The sequence below is a fragment of the Scomber scombrus genome, chromosome 4 (assembly GCF_963691925.1).
Source record: "Scomber scombrus chromosome 4, fScoSco1.1, whole genome shotgun sequence".
In the NCBI taxonomy this organism is placed as follows: domain Eukaryota; kingdom Metazoa; phylum Chordata; class Actinopteri; order Scombriformes; family Scombridae; genus Scomber; species Scomber scombrus.
In genome coordinates this window covers 17,055,318-17,076,775 of record NC_084973.1, presented here as the reverse complement: position 1 = coordinate 17,076,775, position 21,458 = coordinate 17,055,318, and the positions used below count along the sequence as shown (strand labels likewise).

At 39.4% G+C, this 21,458-nt stretch overlaps 1 protein-coding gene across 2 annotated transcripts; it reads left to right on the top strand.

Annotated features, from left to right (window-relative positions):
* The first annotated feature begins 807 nt into the window (after positions 1–807).
* On the top strand, positions 808–20,176 carry LOC133978935 (uncharacterized). 2 transcript variants are annotated; one of them, XM_062417296.1, is made up of 14 exons: positions 808–897; positions 1,392–1,720; positions 1,874–5,659; positions 8,340–8,882; positions 11,193–11,281; positions 11,780–12,001; positions 12,152–12,331; positions 13,126–13,225; positions 14,669–14,800; positions 16,251–16,337; positions 16,649–16,747; positions 16,969–17,010; positions 18,530–18,562; positions 19,574–20,176. In XM_062417296.1, exons 1-14 carry the CDS (start codon positions 811–813, stop codon positions 19,602–19,604), a joined length of 5,760 nt encoding a protein of 1,919 aa, XP_062273280.1. In that variant the 5' UTR covers positions 808–810; the 3' UTR covers positions 19,605–20,176. The 2 variants fall into 2 exon arrangements, with proteins under 2 accessions (XP_062273280.1, XP_062273281.1); XM_062417297.1 differs by lacking the exons at positions 16,969–17,010; positions 18,530–18,562 and having other exon boundaries at positions 12,149–12,331.
* The last annotated feature ends 1,282 nt before the right edge of the window (positions 20,177–21,458 follow it).

The window sequence follows — 21,458 nt, the reverse complement described above, 5'->3', positions numbered from 1 at the left end:
AAGGACCACACACACACTGTCAGACACAGCACCCAACACACACACACACACACAAACACAAACACAAACACACAGAAAATCACTTTAAATCAGGCAGAAATGTGGATTATTTGGACAAATGAATGATTGCCATTCACACACACACATGCCAAACTTCCTCTATTAGTTTTACTATAGCTACTCTTTTGTTTTAAAGTTCTACTTAAATAAGCACAACAACAATTTTGAGAACTTCACAAAACAAACAGTTGTATGGCAAATCTAGATTAATCAAGCAAATATGTTTACAAAAGTATCTCTTTGCACACTTTCTGTGTAACCCTGCATTGCAAATTATAGTTGCCATAACATTGTTGTTAATCATTTCAGAAAGAAAGAAAAAACAAGTTCCCTTGACAAACAAAACAATCAATTAATGCAACTTTCCATCCATCAATCATTGTGTGTGTCACTGAATTACCATAATCTGTGCATGGTGGCTGTTTTAAGAGCAAACATTAATTTCCAAACAATAAATCACAAAGTGTCTTTCTACCCCTCTGTGTGCTTTGACAGCTTCGTCTCTCATCGCTACAGATGAAGTCTTACTTGAAACCACTTCAGTTTTACAAAAAAAAGTGATCATATGCACAATAAAACAAAGGGATCTAACGAAAGTTTCTGATACAGCTGTAAATACAATGTTAGAGAATATTTATTAATAGAACAACCAAATGTGATTTTTATTTTTATTTTTCTCTCTGACAGGACTTGCATAGTTATGTGGACAGGCTTAAATCATTCAGTGATCACCATGGCTATGATGGTTTCATGGTTCTCTTGTCCATCAGTGATACAGTTCATCATCCCCGCCAGCAGGTGGCTGTTTATTCTAACAACTCTGATATTCTAAACCAGGTAAATCAGCTGAAAGACCAACGCAGTATGTTGCATTCATTCTTTAATAGATGCACCTTTATCAATGACACTGGTAATATGTAATAGACATTTTAATGCCTCTTATTTTATTGTCAATTTCTCTGAATCCCTAGATATTATCTATCTTTTGGTAAATTGCCAAGGTTTGTTGAGTGGTGTTGGTTGTTATTTGGATTAAGCTGGGTGACACTCTATAGGGAAGTAGCTCTGGTGAGGATGGTCATTGACATCCGATAATGTTCTTTTATATTAAGCTGTAATTACATCCTTGTTACCTTAGGAAAAGTTTGGCATTTTTAGATTTAAATATTTACACAGATTCTGTGATTCTGTGTTTCCAGTTATTACCATGTACTAACACATGATATGAGAGTGGTATCAATTTTCTTATTTGATTTCCTCTAAGAGATAGATAGAATATTTCGCAAATATTTAAAACATGAAATATTAAAATAAGGTGTCTGTCATTGCAGATCTGCTGTGAGTTGGAAGAGCCTTCCTATTGGTCTCTTTCTGGTGAATTGGAGCACAGGGAGTGTGTGCAGGTGTACCACATCACTTTAAACACCTCCTTATCCTCTGATAATTCTCTGCTGGAAGAAGAGATTCGGAGCTTCCTCAAGGAGTTTGTTGATCGGCGGAGCTCTGTACTGGCTTGTCACCCAAGCAGCAGGACTTCTTCCACGGAGGGAGTAGCAGGCAGTGTTGAGTTCTCCCAGGGATCATCTGGTATCAATGATATGGATGGTTCTGACATAGACAGAGTTGAAGGAGGCAGTGGAGATGTGGTGCCAATAGCACGGTAATCAAATACATCCCACATTTGCTGTTGTTTCATTCACTGCTGGGGGAAGTAATTCAAACCGGAAATCTGAGAATGAATGTAATTTATTTATGGATTTTAGGCAAACACTGACACACACCTCTGACAATGTTCTTTTATCTATTTAAATAGGGTGATGGCAGATGGTGAAGAGGACACAGGAGGTGTGGGAGTCGTTGCAGGTGGGGAGCTAGTGAGTCCTGACAGTGGTATGACCACAATCCGCAGCAGCCGCTCCTCCAAGGAGAGCTCAGTGTTTCTTAGCGATGACAGTCCTGTCGGTGAGGTTATAGCAGGTGGGGGGTCAGCAGCAGGACCAGGAGGACTCTTCCTGAGAAACCCCTCTCCCCTGGGGTTGTTATCGCTCTCCCCTCCTGTCCCACCTGAAAGGAGGAGGAACCGCTCTAGCAGGAATAGGAGTGAGAACTTTGACCTGTTTAGTTTTGACCCGCTACATAGCAGTGACCACTCTCTGCCAGCAGGAAATTCTGGAGAAAGAGGAGATGGTGAAGTAAGAAGAGCGGGAAGCTCAAGTCTATCAGAATATGAAGAACTGAGCTTGATGGATTTCTCAGCTCCCAGTTCACTGGGGGGGCTTGAAAGCAGACATTTTTCAGTTGACCACCATGGTCAAATCCATGGGAATGAGATGATTGATACTGTGGTTCCTCTAACTCCAGTTAACAGCCTGGTAGGTAGTCGCCCTCCCAGCAGTTGTGGGGTCAGGTTCTTTCCAGAAGATGTAGTTGAAAGGATCAATGGCCTGCAGCATAAGGACAGTGTGTCATCATCCTTATCGGAAACCTGGGATGAACTTGGGTTTGACACACAGGGAGCATTGTCCTCAAGTGATAATAACGCCTGGAATCGGACTGGGGAATCTGTGAGCCCACAGAATGTTGTAGAGGAAGTTGGAGCCAAAGAGTCAATTGGTGACACAACTGAAAGAGAAAAAATCTTAAAGTCAGAGAAGTCCCACCAGAGGGGAATGGGTCTTGAACCACAGCTAAGCTTGATCACTGAGCAGACTGAATCATACGACAACTGGAACCCAGATTCTCTATTTGAGGATCAATGGAACCTTGTTACTTTGACTGATCTGCAACTCACGCCTCCAGAGGAGGAAGTATTTGGAAAATGCAAAGCTGGTATTATTGAAGTTCAAGAAAAAACATCTTCATTGTCGAAAAAGAAAGCAATCCCAAACACTCTAACACCAGACACATCTAAAGAAGAGGATGAAGGGGAACAGGGGAGAAAAGGAGACAGACAGACAGAGCTTCTAGACTTCTGGACTTACTCAGCACAGAAGGGATTTCTTAAATCTGATAGCGGTACCACCACATCTTACCCTGAATCACTAGATATGTGGAATATGACAATCCGGGATGACAGTATATCACCTCTCACAACCCCTGACAACTTGTCTGAAAACTCAGGTTCTTTCTGTGGATTGAACCCCAATGTTAGGGGTGGCCCCTCTGTTGAAAGTCCCCAAGGATTTTCTGATGGTGGAATGGAAATGTGGAACACCACCATACAAGAAGACAGCTCTTCCACAATAACAAGTCCAGAAGAGCCAGAAAATGGAAAGGACCTTAGTCACATGGGATCATTAGAAACCAGTGATACTCCTGAAACAAACTCAACCAAACTGATGGAAGAGGAAAAGGCTGTAGAAGAGAAAGCTGTGAATAAAGTACTTAGTCAAACACCTGGAGAAGTGGAGTGGAGAGGTAATGAACACAATGTGAAAATAGTCGTAGAGGCTGCAGATGGTAGGACACACAGTGAAGAAACACATGACGATGACATCCAGAGTGCTCAGGGTCAAATGTCTGTCTTGCAGAATTTTGAATCTGAAAATCCAAAAGATGAGACTCTCCCAGACCAACGCAGTAACATGTGGGACCTACCTGTCCCTGGCATGGTCACATCCACCTCAGAATATGATAATGTTGGAGCTGGTGATTGGAGCCTGACATCCTCCCCTGAGACCTATGCTAGTCCAGTAGTAGACATAATACAGCTAGAAGAGCAGTCCAGTCCTTTTATAGCTGTGTCGAAGCCTACTCAGATAGATGAGGGACATGATCAATACCAGAAGGCTGATTCTCTAGGTGAATACAGAGTAGAGCAGCCAGCTGACCAAGTGTTCCTATTTGAGGGACCTAGTGAGTTGAGTGACATGACCAGAAGTGGAGGAAGTTCAGTTGAGAGTAGGTACGACAACAAAAGTGAAGGATTAGAGGAGGCTGACTGGATAGCGCAACCAAGTGATCATTCCCCATTTATTCTGGTGGACAATTCCTCTGTCACTCAGATAATTTCAGCCAGTCATCATTCAAGTCCAGGAGAAGCTGCTGGGACTCAAATCCAAACTGACCAGTGTTTGTCCCCAAATCTGAATTGGGATAGTCTTGTTTCCAAGAAATATGATGACCCTGAATCAACTTCAATCAGAAGGGCCCACAACCAAGATGAGCATATAATTGAAACGCAAAGTGGTCCTAACAATGAGAGCAATGGAAATGCGGAGGGTAAAACAACAGAGACCATGTTATTGAGTCCCAGTTCTGGGGGGGAGAAAGACACAATGAAATATAGTCCAGACAGTCTTCACCCAGGCAGTCAAGATGACCTCAGGTCCAATTCTGATGGAGACTCATCATCAGGCCTTGAAATGGAAAACATCATTGTATCTGGCACAGTAAAGGAAGATGACATAGAGTGGCAATATAGGCTTAAAGAGGGTGACAGGCAATCAAAAGGAACAAGGAAGTCCATGGAAACATTTAGCATGCTTTCCTATGCTGCCACAGTATTGCAAATCCAGGCCCAAGTTTCACGTAGAGACCACCAGGAGAACACACAACAAAGCAGGCAAAGCCAAATGTGTAGCGATACTGAAGGTACTCTCAATGCAGATGACCAGCAAAATCAAGCTGTCTTTAAAAGTACCAACAAACACACCACAGATCAGACATGCTCAAAAACAGGAGTATTGCATCAGTCCGGCTCTGATGAGTTGGCCCTTAATGCGTGCAGTGACTCTCAACCTTTCACAGACAGCAGTCGTCCCCAAGCAAATGCAACTAATGCCAATGACCATCACATGGTGAAAGAAATATTCAGTCCAAGCCAATCAAAAACAAATTCTCAAGATTTTCATCAGTCAGATTCAAGACCGACAGCATGCAGTCAAACACAGATAGAAGAAGGAAACTATGATGATAAATCAGGCATTGTGGCCAGAAGTGTGTCTCCATCATTAAGATATCCATCAGATCACTTCCTGAAAACGAGAGAGGAAGTTTATGTCCATTCACAGATCTCAATGGAAGATTCAGATGAGGGTGGGCAGTCCCCGTCTTCAGCTCCACCATGTCCTACTTCTTTGGGCAATTTACAAGTATGGGGAGGTCAGTTAGCAGGACAGGACACACCTCAATCCACATCTGAACCACAATCCCCCATTCTCAGCTCTGTGTCCCACACCAGCTCATTGACTGGCACACCATTAAGTGAGTCAGGTATTTCCACTGACAGAGGACTTGGATTACCCTTTTCTGGAGATTTAATGGAAGAGGAGAATGGTGAGGAAGAGCAGGAAGAGGAAACTGGTGTAGAGCTAACTACCCTGCCAAAATGGACTTCACAAGTCCAAAATGAGAAGGAAGAGGTACCACAGCTGGGTTCCTCTGATCTGTTGAGTTTCACGGAGGAGCTGATTGAAGGTTGTTCATTTCAACAAACAGATTTACAGACACTTGAACCAAAGAGTAACAGTTTCCTACAGAATACACTGGATTACTATGATGGAAAACCTATAAGGACTGTTGATCCTGATAAATGGTCTGCTGAACAACAAACTGGAGAGCTGGAAGCTTCTCAGGAGAGCCATTCACCCAATTTAAGGTAGGCAAAGTACCTCAAATCATAACTCTATGTCTTAAGCTTTGTGTTATTCCACCTTTGTCACATTTACAGTCATTCAAAAGGTTCCTATGAATATAATTTAATTTGTGCTGGTTAGGCTACCAGTGGAGTATGTGCTTGTGTATCTTTCGAACATTTGTGCTGTTGCTCAAAGCAGATGAACTATTTTCATATTGCTAAAAGCCAGTGAATGAACATGCCTGTGTACACATGTTCTTGCCCTGCACACACACTTACACAGGCCAAGCATCCTTCCCTTCACTCCCCCTTAGTTCTTTGTTGTGTTTTTGAGTCTCTACAGCTTTCTCAGTGGTCTCTGAATGTAAGAAGAATATTAGCATCGCTGAACAGACTTCAGAATTGATATAGAGATTCATATGGTGGATATTGTACCCATGTGGCCCTGCAACACACCCTCACAATATTTTGCAAGGAGTCAGGGGAATGGGCTCTGACCATCTCTCTCTCTCTCTCTCTGTGTGTGTGTGTGTGTGTGTGTGTGTGTGTGTGTGTGTGTGTGTGTGTGTGTGTGTGTGTGTGTGTGTGTGTGTGTGTGTGTGTGTGTGTGTGTGTGTGTGTGTGTTTGTGCTTGCGTGCATGCATGCGTGCATGCGTGTGTAGGTGAGTGAGATAGTGATATTAACAGTTAGGATGTTCGAATGAATGTGAGTGGTGTTACAGAGACAGAAACAGATTATATGTCTATGTTTATGTGTGAGTGAGAAACAAACTGTGCACACATGAACACACACACACACACTGTTTGTGTGTGTGTGTGTGTGTGTGTGTGTGTGTGTGTGTGTGTGTGTGTGTGTGTGTGTGTGTGTGTGTGTTCATGTGTGCAGCAGCAAGCTTTGATCTGGAGCTCTGTGTGTGTGTTTATAAATCTGTTTACGCCTCATTAAATATGCATTACCTGCCTCATTACAGCTGAAGCCCCACCACAGCTAATGGAAACAGCTCCCCTAGCTCTTGTACAAGGTGTGTGTGTGAGTGCATGTATCCATGGGTACACAAGCAAGTTTATGTGTGAGTGTGTGCATCGGTTTTACTCACCTGTATAAGAAAATAAAAGTTTGTACATGTAGCTACAACTTTACATTAGCAAAGAGTATATAATCGTGATTCTTTTCTGTGATTCTCTTAAATATAGGCCTACTGCATGTACAGTACCAGTCAAAAGTTTAGACACACATTATAATTCAAGTGAATGGGAAGGTCTATCCACTATTGAGTGGTTAAGTATGAATAAAGAAAATTCAATTTTACTACTGTCGTTATTCTCGCAGACAAGTACAAAAGTCATACCTGCGTATTTCACTCTATGTTGTTAAAGGTGCTCCTTTTCTTGCAAACAAACAACAAAGGTTTCTGTTTATGCTCAATCTTACTCACCAAAACACATAAGGCCTGATTTACTAAGATCCCAAATAAAGGGTACTAAATTGCGTGCACAGTGCAATAGATTCAAACGTTTCGTTTGCGTCAATTTGCAGGGGATCTACTAAGAACAGGTGCAACAGGGTGGAGACAGCAGTATTTAAATGAGGGTTTTGTGTGTCTTAATGGAGAGTTTGGATGAGCAGAAAGCCCACAAGCACAAAATGACATTTGAACAGATTCTAGTGGAAGAGGGTAACAAATATATTGAGTTATAACAAAAAACAATATAACCAGAAAAACAGACATATGGGAGAGTATTTGTGAAAAAGTCAATGCTGTTAGTAAAACCAAAAATATTCTACTACAAAAAATCCATCCTGTCATTGTGCCTCCGTCTCCTCCTCTCTACAGTAACAGCAGTCATCTGTGCGCAGTGCGCAGCCGGTTAATACTTGCCCTTCAAAGTATTATTTACAGACGCAGTTTCCATCAGAAAAAATACCTTCAGGTTTGGTAAATCCCAATGCATGTGCTAAATAACATATTTGCATTTTCTCCTCCCTGTGTTTTGCACACTGGGGTAAAAATGCCCCACATTGCATATTCATTATGGCAAACGTACTAAATGGACAGCGCGTACTATCTTGCACGGTTGAAAGACGCAAGCCTTAGTGCGCTGCATTAGTAGAACAGCTTGCACATTTATTGCGGGTGATGTCAAGTTTGCAGTGTTTTTACACACGCAGACCTTTAGTAAATCAGGCCCATAGTGTATCCTTGATGCCCAACAAACATGTTGAAAAATGTTGAAATAGAATAGTTTACATCCATATTTTCCTTGTCCTCTTCTTCCCTTCTTTTGCTGGGAATTTGCTGCATTAGTTGGCACATGGCCGCCACCTGTAGCTCGATGGAAAATTATGAAACCATTGGCAGGAATTTAGATTGCATCAACCTGCATTGCACCATAGTGCTACCAAACTCCACAGCATACCTTTAATGTGAAGCTCAGATATTTAAATTTGCCAGTTTATCAAACACATGATAAACAGAAGTTGTGCAAGGAAAATTTATTCTTGCAAGCCACTGATCCGAATGATGGTATACAGGGCTTTTGACTGGCTTTGAAGTAGAGCCTAAACAATTAGTACATTTCAGAAGTCATAGCTCAGATGGAAATGATGGTCGTGGTTCATTGTCATTAATATAAACTGTTCTTTCTGAATTTCTCATTCTCTTTGCTCTAACCCACAATCCCCTATTCCCCCCAAAACAGACACCAAGAAGTGACATCACAACTTTTATCCGAGACAACCAATGAGAATACTGCATACCAGTGGACAGGAAGTCACAATGTAACTCAGGGTCAAACCCAATATGGCTACAATTACCACCACATTGACCAAAGAACTGAAAACCAGGGTGCCTCTGCAGCCTGCATAGATACTAAATCTGACAGCCAGGAGAATACCACAGATGTCTATGCTGAGTTTACAACTGATACCACAACTGCACAGTATGGGGCTGACCAAGCTGAGAGCTATTATGAACCTGGAGTGATTGCAGACTACAGTTTGGAAGATCCAAGTGCCACGTTCCAGTACATTGGAGAAAGCCAATACGGAGGTGACCCAAATTCCATGCATGTCTCTGAAGTCCAGTGCTCTCAGTATCAAGCTGATGGTCAGAGCCACTATGAGACAGACCAAGAGCAGTACCATTCTGATGGGCAGCTATTCTACCAATCTAATATCGACGCTCAGAGGGAAGATCATGCACGGTATGTGCCAGAGGAATACGTCCACTTTCTCCTCTCAAGGTGAGCTGTCAATTATACAGACTCAATTTTACCAGTCAGTGAGCTCCATACTTTCATTTTTAGTGCCTGCTGGGATCTAAAACTGCGTATCAGCTAAAGGCCCATCCTTTTTAGAAGTTAGAGTTTTTTTCCCCCATTTGTATTTCTTAAAAGCTGAAACATGATGTTAGTTTCCGTCCACTATGGATATGTGAAAGAGAGAGCGAAAGAGTGCAACATTGGATCAATGTAGGTTTTCCAAAGGCTAAGAGCTGCATTACTGGTCTGGTGCCACAAAGAGGCAGCACAGATTAATTTTTAAAACTATGATTAATCCTGTAGACACAACATTCATTCTTTGTGCCAAGGCTATCACTTATTGGCATATTGATATCTAAAAATGCTGTAAAGGTATTTTCATACTGTAGGTGTTGGGTAATTAAAGGCTTTATATGGGGGTTCAACAAAGGACTAAAGAAGCAGACCTGGATTAATTTATATATAGACCACAAGATGTACAGATGAAATGTGACTGATGTGACCTTTACCTGTGGGTGTGGTTATTTCCTGATACACAACCTGATTCCAGATGGAGTCATAATTGCTGGTCAAGATGAAAGACATGGTGGGAGAGTGTTGGCATCAGTGTCAGGAGCTGAAAGCAGTGTTTTACAGGTGCTGAACTGCTAAATAGCATGCTAAGTGATTGGGTTTCATGTGGATCAGATAGAGATGTGAGGGAGAAGACAAAAACAGAGGTAGGACAGATTTTTGCATATGTTGGAATCTGATTGGCCACCCTTGGTGCCCCCTGACATATTGCAATCTGACAAATGTCAATTAAGGAAAAACATGAAGCCCAGTGACAAAAACCTTTAATTCCAGGAAAATTAAAAACAAATGGTTTATTAACATATTACCATTTGTGTGATGCCGGCCTTCTTACAATATTGCAATAAATTATGTATCTGCCATAAGTGTAACCACTGTATAATTGTCTTAAAGAGTTTATGGCCCTTTTGATTGCCTTTAAAAACATATTCTTTAATCGTGATCATAATTGCCCAGTGGGTAGATCTCATTACTGCTTTGGCTTGACCCCAGAATAGCAGCTGTGATTCGGTTTCAGCGATATGACTTTGGTAAACAAGGAAATTATGAACAGCCACAAAATAAATAAATAATTCTGTGTTCTTAATAGTTTTTGATGAGAATGCATATTGACGTATGAATGTAATAATGGCATTATTTAATAAAAGCATTGTAACAGATAATAGTTCCCTGTTAAGATATTCCGAATAGTTTAATAATACAAATTATTTTGTAATACATTACTAAAGCAGCACATTAGCTCGACAGCTCTCCCACCTAATGTCATTCATTAACTTTGTCCAGTGTTGATTCATGTGTTATCTGCTAAGCAGTGACATTGATTTTAACCATGATTATCATTATGGAGTACAGCTCTGCCTGTCATAGGTATTCATGTAGTCTTCTGTGGCTCTGGAAGGAGCTTTTGTAAGTTTTTCTTTTTTTAATCTTACTCTTGTGAGTCTCCTAACTTAGATTACAGTCTGTCTATATTTTTCACATTACATTTTTTATTTCATCTAAATTAGATGTCGAGTAATATATTCTGTGTGCATGTGCCTGATTGTACATTGTACAGGGTGCTACAACTAAACTGTTCCTCATTAGCAGTTGCATCAAGGTACTTATATTGTCCCACTTTGTAAATCTGATGACCCGCCCTTTCTCTGGGGTACACGATCCTCCCCTGTCTTTTACTGTGTGTGTGTGTGTGTGTGTGGAACGGTGTACTTTAGTCAGTGATGGTGGGAGAATATGGAGAGAGGGAAAGGTAGGTGTCCTAGGATGGATTTTAAAAGAAAAAAGCCTTTGAATGTGTCTGTTTTGTGTGTTTTTGTGTGTATGATCATGCGTGCTGGTTTGTCTGCACTGCTTCTCTCTATTGTTAGCGGGCCTTATGCTAATCAGAATCTGTGAGAGGGGCTTTAGTTGGGGGGAGGTAGCAACACTGCGCAGTATTGTTTCCTCAGCCCACACGTGCAGCCTGGGAATGAAGCAGTGAGTCTCTTTCTGCTTTCCTCAGTCTGCTTTGTCACTTCTGTAATCTTTTATGTCCTCAGTCAAAACAACAGAAATTCTTCCTAGTTCAATGTCATGGGAAAAGTTAGATTATTTTTCGTTGTAGATGATTGTCTTTGGCTTGTTTGGCCCAATTCTATGCGTAGCTGTGCCTATGGTGGTAGTGGTGATAGCAGTGATCATTTATGTCGTGGCTCATTATTGTGTTTCTGTGCCTCATAGCAGGCACTCTCAACAAGGAGACAGCGCAGCTGGGGTGATGATGAAGATGGCTTCCAATGAGGAAGCCGAGGAGATGGAAAACATAGAAGGTAAATGAACAGTTAGATAAAGTTATCTCAGTTTTTTTAAACAATACTTTAATGCTGATGGTTTTTGTTGCATCTTTCCATAGGTTAAAGTATAAGATAGATATCAGTGTGAGGTTTATGGAAGAAACCGTGTTGAATGTATGATCAGTGTCATAATTTGAATGTGTGAATGAAGTATTTTTATAATGTAAATGAAAGAATGATAATTTTTTATGAGAGTTACTTCGATTTATCGGACAAATGCCAATGGAAATGTATTACATGTTTTCATAAAACTGCTCTCAACAACTCTGTGTTCTGTTGCCACAATTATGAGTTAATAATCTTCTTTCCCTTCTTTTTCAGATTTGTGATACATTTTTAAAGACAGTTAAATCTATTGTAATAAAGCTCCCTAAAACATAGTCACATAATCTACAGTGAACCTACACCCCATTGTGACAAAAAAAACATGCACATTAAGACACTAAAAAAATTAAACAATCTCTCTCTGACTAGACCCATCCTCCTCTGTAGATCTGTCAGGCGGGTCCAATCAAAGGAGGAAGTTAGCAGCTCCTCCAATGAACGTGTCACTGGACCGCAGTGAAGGGTCCATTCTCTCAGAGGATGCCCTGGATACAGAGGACGAGGCTTTGGATACAGGGGATGACCTGGATCTCAATATAGATGAGCTGGACACATCGGATGAGGCCGACTCACGGGAGTTCAACAGACATGGTGAGACACGCCTGAGGATAGTCTACGAACATGTCTAAATGTGTACATAAATGTATTGCATATATTGTCCCAAAAGAAGAAATAGTGCAAATATAAATATTCCATCATGTCGTTTTGTAAAACATCACCTGTCTTTGATGTCACAAGCAGGGGACTCAGACGAATCTAATCTTGGAGCAGGAGCAGCATCAAGTGAAGCTGTTGGAGGACACAGAGCAGCTGAGGAGAACCAGGAGAGCAGACTATGGAGGAGCGTGGTTATTGGAGAGCAGGAGCATCGTATTGATATGAAGTGCATTGAACCTTATAGAAGAGTCATCTCTCATGGAGGTACGCACATGCACATGCACACGCACACACACACACACACACACACACACACACACACACACACACACACACAAAGTCTTATAATCCAGACACACCTGTTAGTCCTGTATGTTGCATGGCGATTGATCATTTGATATCCTGCTCACTTGTGGAATTGTTTTTTTCCCTTGTGTGATTGAATGATATTTACTTGAGGATTTAATGCTTTGCACCCTACTTGTCAATGGAAATACTTCTGTTTAACTTATGAGTACTCCTTATTAATATGACCTCATTCCAAGCAGCTCTTAACATTGTTGGACAATGAGTGTCAGACTCCCACTGTGTCCATTCAAATTCGGATTATGGCATCTGAATGGGCACACTGATAACCTGTATTATTATAGTCTGCTGACCACACAGTGAAAGGGAGAAGAGTGGTTTGCATTTGAATCATCAAACTTACTAAATCAGATCCAGACAAATATTAGTCATTACAATGCAAAGTACTCTGTTAAATCTGAAAATGTTCTCTGTTTGGAAACTGAAGACACACATGCTCTGCCCTGCCCTTTCCCTTTGCAGTGAATGTGGAGGAGGGGAAGAAACTCCCACTGAAACCCCTTACCCATGACCCATATGTATTAAAAAAAGACATTTTAACAATAGTGCTCACTAATGGGCCTTGAATTAATGGGTCACAATTATTACGTAAAACAAAGTGAAGAATTGCAAGCAAATTCAAGAATTTTCGAGAAATGTATTTTTTTTTATAAGTGAGACCCACTATGAGTGTCCTTTTTGTCTGTTTTCAGGTTATTATGCTGAACAGAATGCCATCATTGTGTTTGCAGCTTGCTTTCTACCAGACAGCGACTGTGACAATTACAATTATGTAATGGAAAACCTTTTTCTGTAAGTAAAACTACATTATATGATCAATAGTATGTTGGCACGAGAATTTACCACACGTGATTGTTGAACATCACATTCAAAAACCCCTGCGCATCAATATTCTGGTTTAACAGCCTTAACTCTATTGTGTTGACTGTAAAAACAAAAATTAAAAAATGTACGCACCCACTAATTTGATGCCCTGTTTTGAAGCCTCAAGTTTGCCATTTTGATCACTGCCATCTTGGATTTTTGGAAGCCCAAAAGTGATGAGAAGTGACCATATTTGAACGACAGGCTGAAGCTGACTCTAACGCTTGCTGCTACCTTGGTTACAACAGGCTTAAACCCATTAAAACAAAATGTTACTTACTGGAAAAACTGGAGAGTTTCTTTTGACACTTGAAGAAGAATTTTTTGGCCACCAAAATGTTACAACTAACTTTGATGAACTGAAAACACATTGAAATAGCAATGGCGATGGCTACTCTGTGAATCTGGGGTTATGCCACAACTACATTACCTAAACAACATTGTTGACATGGTAGGGACTTGTTTAACATAGCCATATCCTAAAGCATACACTGCTTTATTATCAAATTTTAATTAAATGGGACCATAATGTACAAAATGAAGATCATGCTGTATTGAAGAAGACTTAAAATGAGCAATTCAGACCATAAACTCATTAGGAAACTGTTTACTGAGGTAATAAATCAAGTAAGAAGTATTTTCACATAGATTTCCATACAAGCTTACTTCATTTCATGGCCATTGAAGTCACCCCATTAAGGCCATTAGAGAGAGTAAAGGTTTAAGATTTAAGGCACATCCACATTGGCTTTGCTTTTCAGACCCATAACTACCGGCTTGCTCTACTGGAAAGACTTTTTCTGTAGGAATTTTTCTCTCACTCAGCCACATGAGCTGAGTGAGAGCTCAGAGAAAGATTGACCAATGATGTTGGGCGATACATTTCTATTTGGACTTCTTTGAGCATGAAAGCACTGGCATGTTAAAACTGGAAAGTGCCTTCCCCAAACTGTTGCCCCAAAGTTCGAAGCACATTAGTGTGTTCTAAGGCCACTGTTACTGTAGTATCAAGATTTGATATTCTTTGAAATAAGGAACCACGCCCAAATCATGGGATAAAGCCCCAGACCAAAACTACACAAACATATATGGACAGGGCTTTCCACATGCATTTTCTCATATAGTCTTTTTTTCCATGACACAAAGAGGCTGTTAAAATGCTTTATTAAGCCAGAAAATACATTACATAATGGTGTCAACAGACAACCATTAATTAAATACAAAACAATTCACTTAAATAAAGCTGCCTTGCCTTGCCTTGCCTTAACAAGAAAATGTATTCTTATCTTTTGTGACTTTGTTCTGATTTTTTTTTTTTTTTTTTTTTTTTTATATCAGACTTACAAGTTTCCATTGTTTTTCTTTGTAAAGATATGTAATAAGCACCTTGGAACTTATGGTGGCTGAAGATTACATGATCGTCTACCTGAATGGAGCCACACCTCGCAGGAGAATGCCTGGCTTTACCTGGATGAAAAAGTGTTACCAAATGATTGACAGAAGGTAATATGCATACAATCAATTGCACATGCACACAAATAGTGAAAAAACTCAAGCTATTGTTCCCCCATCCACATAAAACCACACACCTGGCACACACTCACTCACCTTTCTTTCACAGAAAACCCTTTTGACTTCAAACACTTTTTTTTCTCTGTGACCTTGTGTGATCACATGGAGCCACTTCTGCAACACATACAAATTTGGAACAACCCATTAATAACTATTCAAAATTCCCACGCATTATAAACTATAATTTAGTACTTTTAAGTACTTAAGGACAAATATAAACAAAAACACACTGAATTCTGTAAGAATTGTGAAGCTGGATTATAGAAAGGAAAGGACAGTATTGGAAGACAGCAGTAAAGAGGAACATTTCCAAAAAGTATGGAGTCATTTCTGAATCTTTGTAGAGTGGAGTCTCAGAATCATGACTCATGAATCAACATCTATAAAATCGAAGGAACGTTGTGTTTTTTGTTGTTTTTGTTTTTTTGCTGTTTGTCTTATTTTACCTCTGCCTTTGTGTGTGTGTGTGTGTGTGTGTGTGTGTGTGTGTGTGTGTGTGTGTGTGTGTGTGTGTGTGTGTGTGTGTGTGTGTGTGTGTGTGTGTGTGTGTGTGTGCGTGTGTGTGTGCATGTCTGCATTTGAGTGTCTGTTTTTGTTTGCATATGTGAGTAGTTGTGATTCTCTGTATTTGAGGGTTTAGGGGTATGTATAAAGTGTGTGTTTATAATTGGGTGGGTGAGGATAATATAATATCAGTGATGACAACTGAAGGTGATTGTATGGAAGTTAGTGGCTGAGCAATTTAAGCAGTCCAAATGTTTGTACTTTAATTTCTAGAAGGAGTAACAACTATGTATAAGGGTTATTTGTATTGTGTCCTTGCTCACCTAAAAACAGGATTAATGTTGCACAACTGTAACACAACTGTAACAGATTAAATCTTTAAAATGTGATGCCATGTATTGTAGTATTGTTGGCATAAAGTAGGGTACATGCCATGGACAATACTTTTCTTGTTGTAATTTGGGAATGTTTGAGGGCACTATATAGTGTATAGATTTCACACTGAAATAAAATGGTATGCGGTAAATACAGTGCACTACACAATACTGAGTGATTTTGGACACAGCCCCAAATGTGGTCAATACATCAGTGCTACAATAAAATAATTGCAGCTGAATGTTCGGTCTTCCTCTTTTTAAATATGTTATTGCTGTGGCCGCTACCTAACTTCTGATGTGCATTCACAAGACTCATCATGTGTTTTTTATCCTCTGAAGTTGACTAACTTTAATAATAACTTTAGTAGTAAATAACTTTACTATAAAAAAAACTTCACTAAAAAAACTCCTTAGATGTGTAGTTAAGAAAGTAATACTTTTAAAAATGAATAAGTTATTGCCAAGCTTACACTACTTCTGCTTCTTCTTTTGTCCAACAGACTGAAGAAAAACCTTAAAATGTTCATCATTGTCCATCCTTCCTGGTTCATAAGGACATTGCTGGGAATCACCAGACCCTTCATAAGGTCTCATTGTTGTACTTTATGTTTAGACAAGACTCTCAAAAATACATAAATTGAACTCTTGATTCTACCAATGACTATATCCATCCTACCAGTACATATGGGAAAGAAATTGAAACCCTCTGTGGGGATACTTTTGATCTATTAGAATTTGACACAAACACAAATCATAATGCAAACCCTTTGTATCCCAAGCTATATCCAAGAAAACAATCTGATTACAATGAAAATCCAACAGCCAACTTGCCACCTCACAATGGTTGAATCAGCTACACATCACTAATACAAACCTTTATAACTTACGGTTTTTACAGCTCCAAATTCAGCAGTAAGATCAAGTATGTGAATAGTCTGCGGGAGCTTGGAGAAATCATCCCAATGGAGTATGTCCACATTCCACCCAGCATTGTCAAGTGAGTATGCTTGTATCAAATATTTACTGGAAACAACTCTAGATGTTTAACCTGAAACAACTCTAGATGACAACACTGTGCCACCCTTGGAACACTTTAGCCTCTGTTACTTTGAACTAAATCAAGAATAACACCATGAAAAAGGGAAACAAACACATTGCAAACTTACATCCCAAGTGCCTAAACTAGGCATGCTCATACATCTCTCACTCTGCCCCAAGGTATGACGAGGAGAGGGGTATACACAAATTTTCATGCATAAGGTAAAGCAACTAACCTGCCTGTATTGATCAGTTGGCTGTGCAAAAGTCTCCCTGAAAAATCCTTGCGCGCTATTATGAACTGTCACATCCTCTGATGAACTAACCTTGAGTTGTCTCCTTATCCAACGTAGTATAAGACATACCCTGAGTTTTCTTCATCTCTCAGCCTGTGATATGGCTTTCTCTATAAATTGGTTCATTTCACCTCTCACCTGTTGCATTCCAATGGAAATATAATGAACATATATATACTAAAATAATTTTAACTAACAAACATTTACATTTTCAACCCAACCGGTCAGCTCAGATGGCCGCCCACCTACAGCCCGATTCTGCTCTACGTTTCTTCCTGTTAAAGGGGAGTTTTTCCTTGCCGCTGTTGCCAAGTTTTTGCTCATGAGGGAATTTTGGGTCTTTGTAAATAATAGAGTATGGTCTAGACCTACTCTGGGTGAAGAGTGCCCTGAGATAACCTCTGTTGTGATTTGGAACTATATAAATAAACTGACTTAACATACACAGTGACACCCCAACAGGCTGGTCTGGTGTTTTGCTGTTAAAGAACCTACCAGCGAGGCATAGTGGGACAGAATGGAAAAACAGTCTCAAATTTTTCTGTCAGTTTGAAAGTAGTGTGTCTTTATGACTTTCTCATAATTGGCTGCATAATATTTGCTTCCAAAAAACAATACAAGGTGCAGTATTCTAACTATAGCAGTCTGACAACAGCCTCCAGAGAGATGAGTCACAACTATTAACATGAATTTTAGTACCAGAAAATTCCCTTAGGGGACAAATAAAGTAACGCTGAACCTTGAAAAATATGATCAAGGTAGCAAGTCAGTTGTCAGGAAAATATAAACATTAGAACAAAGGTTTTGGTTATCTGGTGAGGACAGTGTGATACATAGGGTTTTTATGCATGATAACCTCCTATATATCTATTTTTTCTCCAGGTCTGTAGTATAAAAGTGGAAAGGTTGTATTTGCAGCTCACAGACTCTCTGAAACATACATAAACACTTGCTAATGTTTTTGTTGCACATAAAATAGAGTAGCTGAGAAAAATGTAAACTTCTAACTTCAACCTTCTCCATTATCTAAGGGGCCATGCCTTTTACGTTTTTGCCTGTTTTGTGCCACTGAGCATGTATTGAATCTGAAAACTATTATAACTATTAAACTACTATAAATTACTTTTTACCTATACCCAGTGAATGTAAAAAGTATTTAACTGGGTAACTCAAGACTCTTTTGAGTGGTTCACTATTGGAAAATTATTGCACCCTATGCATTGCAGTGCATCTGTACCTCACTCCTTTAATCTAAAACAATCCTACTTCAGAGCACTGATGCTTGTTTTCCTTTCCTTCCATTCACCCTCCAACCACAGTCTGGATACAGGCTACTAATCCCCAACAATTGCATGTATTCTGACAATGAGGTTGCTGCCTTCCCATGTGTTTCTCCTTGCCTCACTAATCTTTGCTCTCTGCTCTCCAACCAAATGCTAAACCAGACTGGACACAGAATTGCAGGACACAGCAGCTAAGTAAGTTGTGAGCAATCATTCTCTGTCAGTGAATTGAACAGAGACAAAGAAGATATTGTTATTCTGCTGACTTCCCTAATACTCAATAAACAGGAAGTTTACACATGTTAAAAGAGATATAGGAAGGGTTTACACATAGCTGCTGTGCCAACTTTAAGTACTAATTAACTTTGTCTTGTAGTAATGTGACACAAAGGTCCTTGTGAATGTATTTCCTTGGCTCTGCTTCTGACGATCACAGAATAATCCTACTGGCCAAATAGTTTATCTGGTTATATTTTGGTTAATTATTTTCTAAACCTTACTAGCTTATTACTGATTAACCAAGACACGGACACATACTGTAGAGGCACTGATCGTCTAGACCTAAAACAATAGGAAATCATTTCATGTTTATATTTTACATTACATTGAAATTGAATGATTGCAACTTCAGACATCTCCCACTGGACTCTTCATGCTGCCTCATGTTGGGTTCACCGAACATTTTGATGCTAGCTTTTAGTGAGATCAGAGACAAAGTGGCAAAGCTTTTTATGTCTCTGACTGTGACAGTGAGTAAATAGTACAGTATGACAAAGCTATTGTACCCAATGTAAATTAATCTGTTTGTATGACTAGGGAATAAAATATAATTGATAAAGAGAGCATAACAACGGACTCATAACTGTGAGATTTTATTATTTGGATGGTAAACATCTTTTAACAATGCCACAGTGATTCTTCCATATAGGTGGCCAGTGAAATGGTGATTTTGCAGTGTTGTAGCTAACAAAAATACGTAATGTTTGAATGTCAATAAGCATATCTCCAGTTTCTGTTATAATATTTTTAAAAATATGTGCAGGGGTCTACTCTGAGTGCCATTTACTTTGTGATCTGACTGATATGTGAGAAATAAAAACAGCATATTGTCTTCAGTGGCAATCTCATTACTTTAAAATGTTTAATCATAATCCTTCAATCACAAAGATGCACTACATCTTTTTCTGTCTCTCCTCCCTCTCTCAGAGCCGACAAGAAGGGGAACTCAGCTGTTTGACAAGATACCTGGCGGCTGCCTATCTTCTCCTTGAATTATGCTGTACTCTACAGCAGCATATATGAAAAAAGCCTGTAGCATGATGTGTACGGCACATAGTGGTTACACCAACAACTAGCAATGGGTTAGACAGCAAGATGCTGTGGTACAAGACATCCAGCAATTGCTCATTCTTTGAGGAAAGTACTAACCTGTGGGTGTTGAACATCATAGTTTATTTACAGTGCAGATACCTGCACTGTGCTGAAGGGAAGATGCTTTATCGTGCACTACTGTACTTTACACAGTACTTGATTGTGTTCTTCATTTGATGGCTTTTGATTTATTCATCTGTAATTGGACCAATGCTCTAGCTCTGATTCTTGTTTGAATGACTTTGGAAAAAATATTAACTGCTTTATTACATTCCTGTACCTTGTACCTGTACCTAGCTATAACTTTTGTAGCCCATGGTAATAAGTGTGGACTTTCTGAAGCCATAGCAAGGCTTGTTATCTTTCATCCAATAACCAAATACATGCCAACAGTTGTATAACCTCCCATCTTACAAATAAACATTTGTGACCCCTCGACATCTTGGATGTTACTGAAGTTCTACTAACAGACTGTAATGTTGAGTGATGCTCGATTTAGACTCTAATCTTAGGCAAAGTTTACAAAAATATGTGTGTTTACAAAATATGTTGAAATGTCATATTATAAAGGTAGCAAAGTAGCTGTAATCAGTAGCTGCAGAAATGTGTTTCATGCTGTCAGTTGCTACAGTTTAGTCATGGTTTGTGTGTGTCAGAGAGTCATTTTGGGGGATTAAAAACATGCTCCACTTTAAAATATAACACAACACAATAATTAAGATCAGTGTATATGATGGAATTGTGGCATTGAGGCTTTTATGGATGACATTTTTCTGCAGGCGGCATGCCCTCATAACGCCCTAGCTGTCTAATTTTTCCCAATGGCTATCTACTCCATAACCTTGTGGAGAGCCCTGATACAAGGCTGAAGTATTCAAATGGAAAACAAAACAACCATTAACCTAGAACCTAGAAGTTTTTTAGGTGATAAAAAGCAGATTTGGTGACATACCCCACAGTTCAGGGTTGGAGCATGTCCAAGGGATTTTAATTTTGCAACTTTCTTTCTCAGTTTTTAAACCAATGACTAAAATTTCAGTTTTATCTTTGTTGAGCTGTAAAAAGTTTTGTGACATCCAGATACAAGTTGATGCCAAAAAATGAATCAGACCAGGAAAAAAATAGGGACACAGGAGGAGGACAAGGAGCACCAAATCTGACAGCCCAGGATGAGAGACTGGCAGAAATTATTGGACAGTTATCATTAAGAGGAATTTGTGCAAAGATGATGGAGAAAGTGATGACATCCACCAGAAACTGTCACCCAGAGGTCACTTATTTCATAATTGTTAAGATGATATTTGTAATTTCTTGTGTCTTTTGTAATTGCAATTGAATCAGAACAACATTTTATTTAAATTTAAATAGCATTGCTGCTTGCAAAAGTTAATTAGTTAGGCCAGTAGTTCTCAAACTTTTTACACCAAGTACCACCTCAGGAAATACTTGGTTCTCCAAGTACCACCATAATGACCAACACTATACAGTAGCGTAGTAAGCTTAAGTATTCATCAAAAACAAGGCAGAGGTTTTATTCCTAAAGAAGTATATTTAATATTGTCAGCCATTGTAACATTTTACACAGTTTGAACAGTAAGACTGCGCTTAAATATAGGAAAATTTAAAAAAACTGTACTTAAATAATGATTCAATTAAAATGTATTGCACATAAAAGTTAAATAAACATTGTACTTAAATAAATGTAAAAAAACTAAACAAA

Excerpts from the sequence above, each read along its gene's own strand:
- LOC133978935 (XM_062417296.1), top strand. The coding sequence starts at position 811 with ATGGTTCTCTTGTCCATCAGTGATACAGTTCATCATCCCCGCCAGCAG. Across the intron at positions 1,721-1,873 it reads GATGTGGTGCCAATAGCACG|GGTGATGGCAGATGGTGAAG; the intron begins GTAATCAAATAC and ends CTATTTAAATAG. Across the intron at positions 18,563-19,573 it reads TTGCAGGACACAGCAGCTAA|AGCCGACAAGAAGGGGAACT; the intron begins GTAAGTTGTGAG and ends TCCCTCTCTCAG.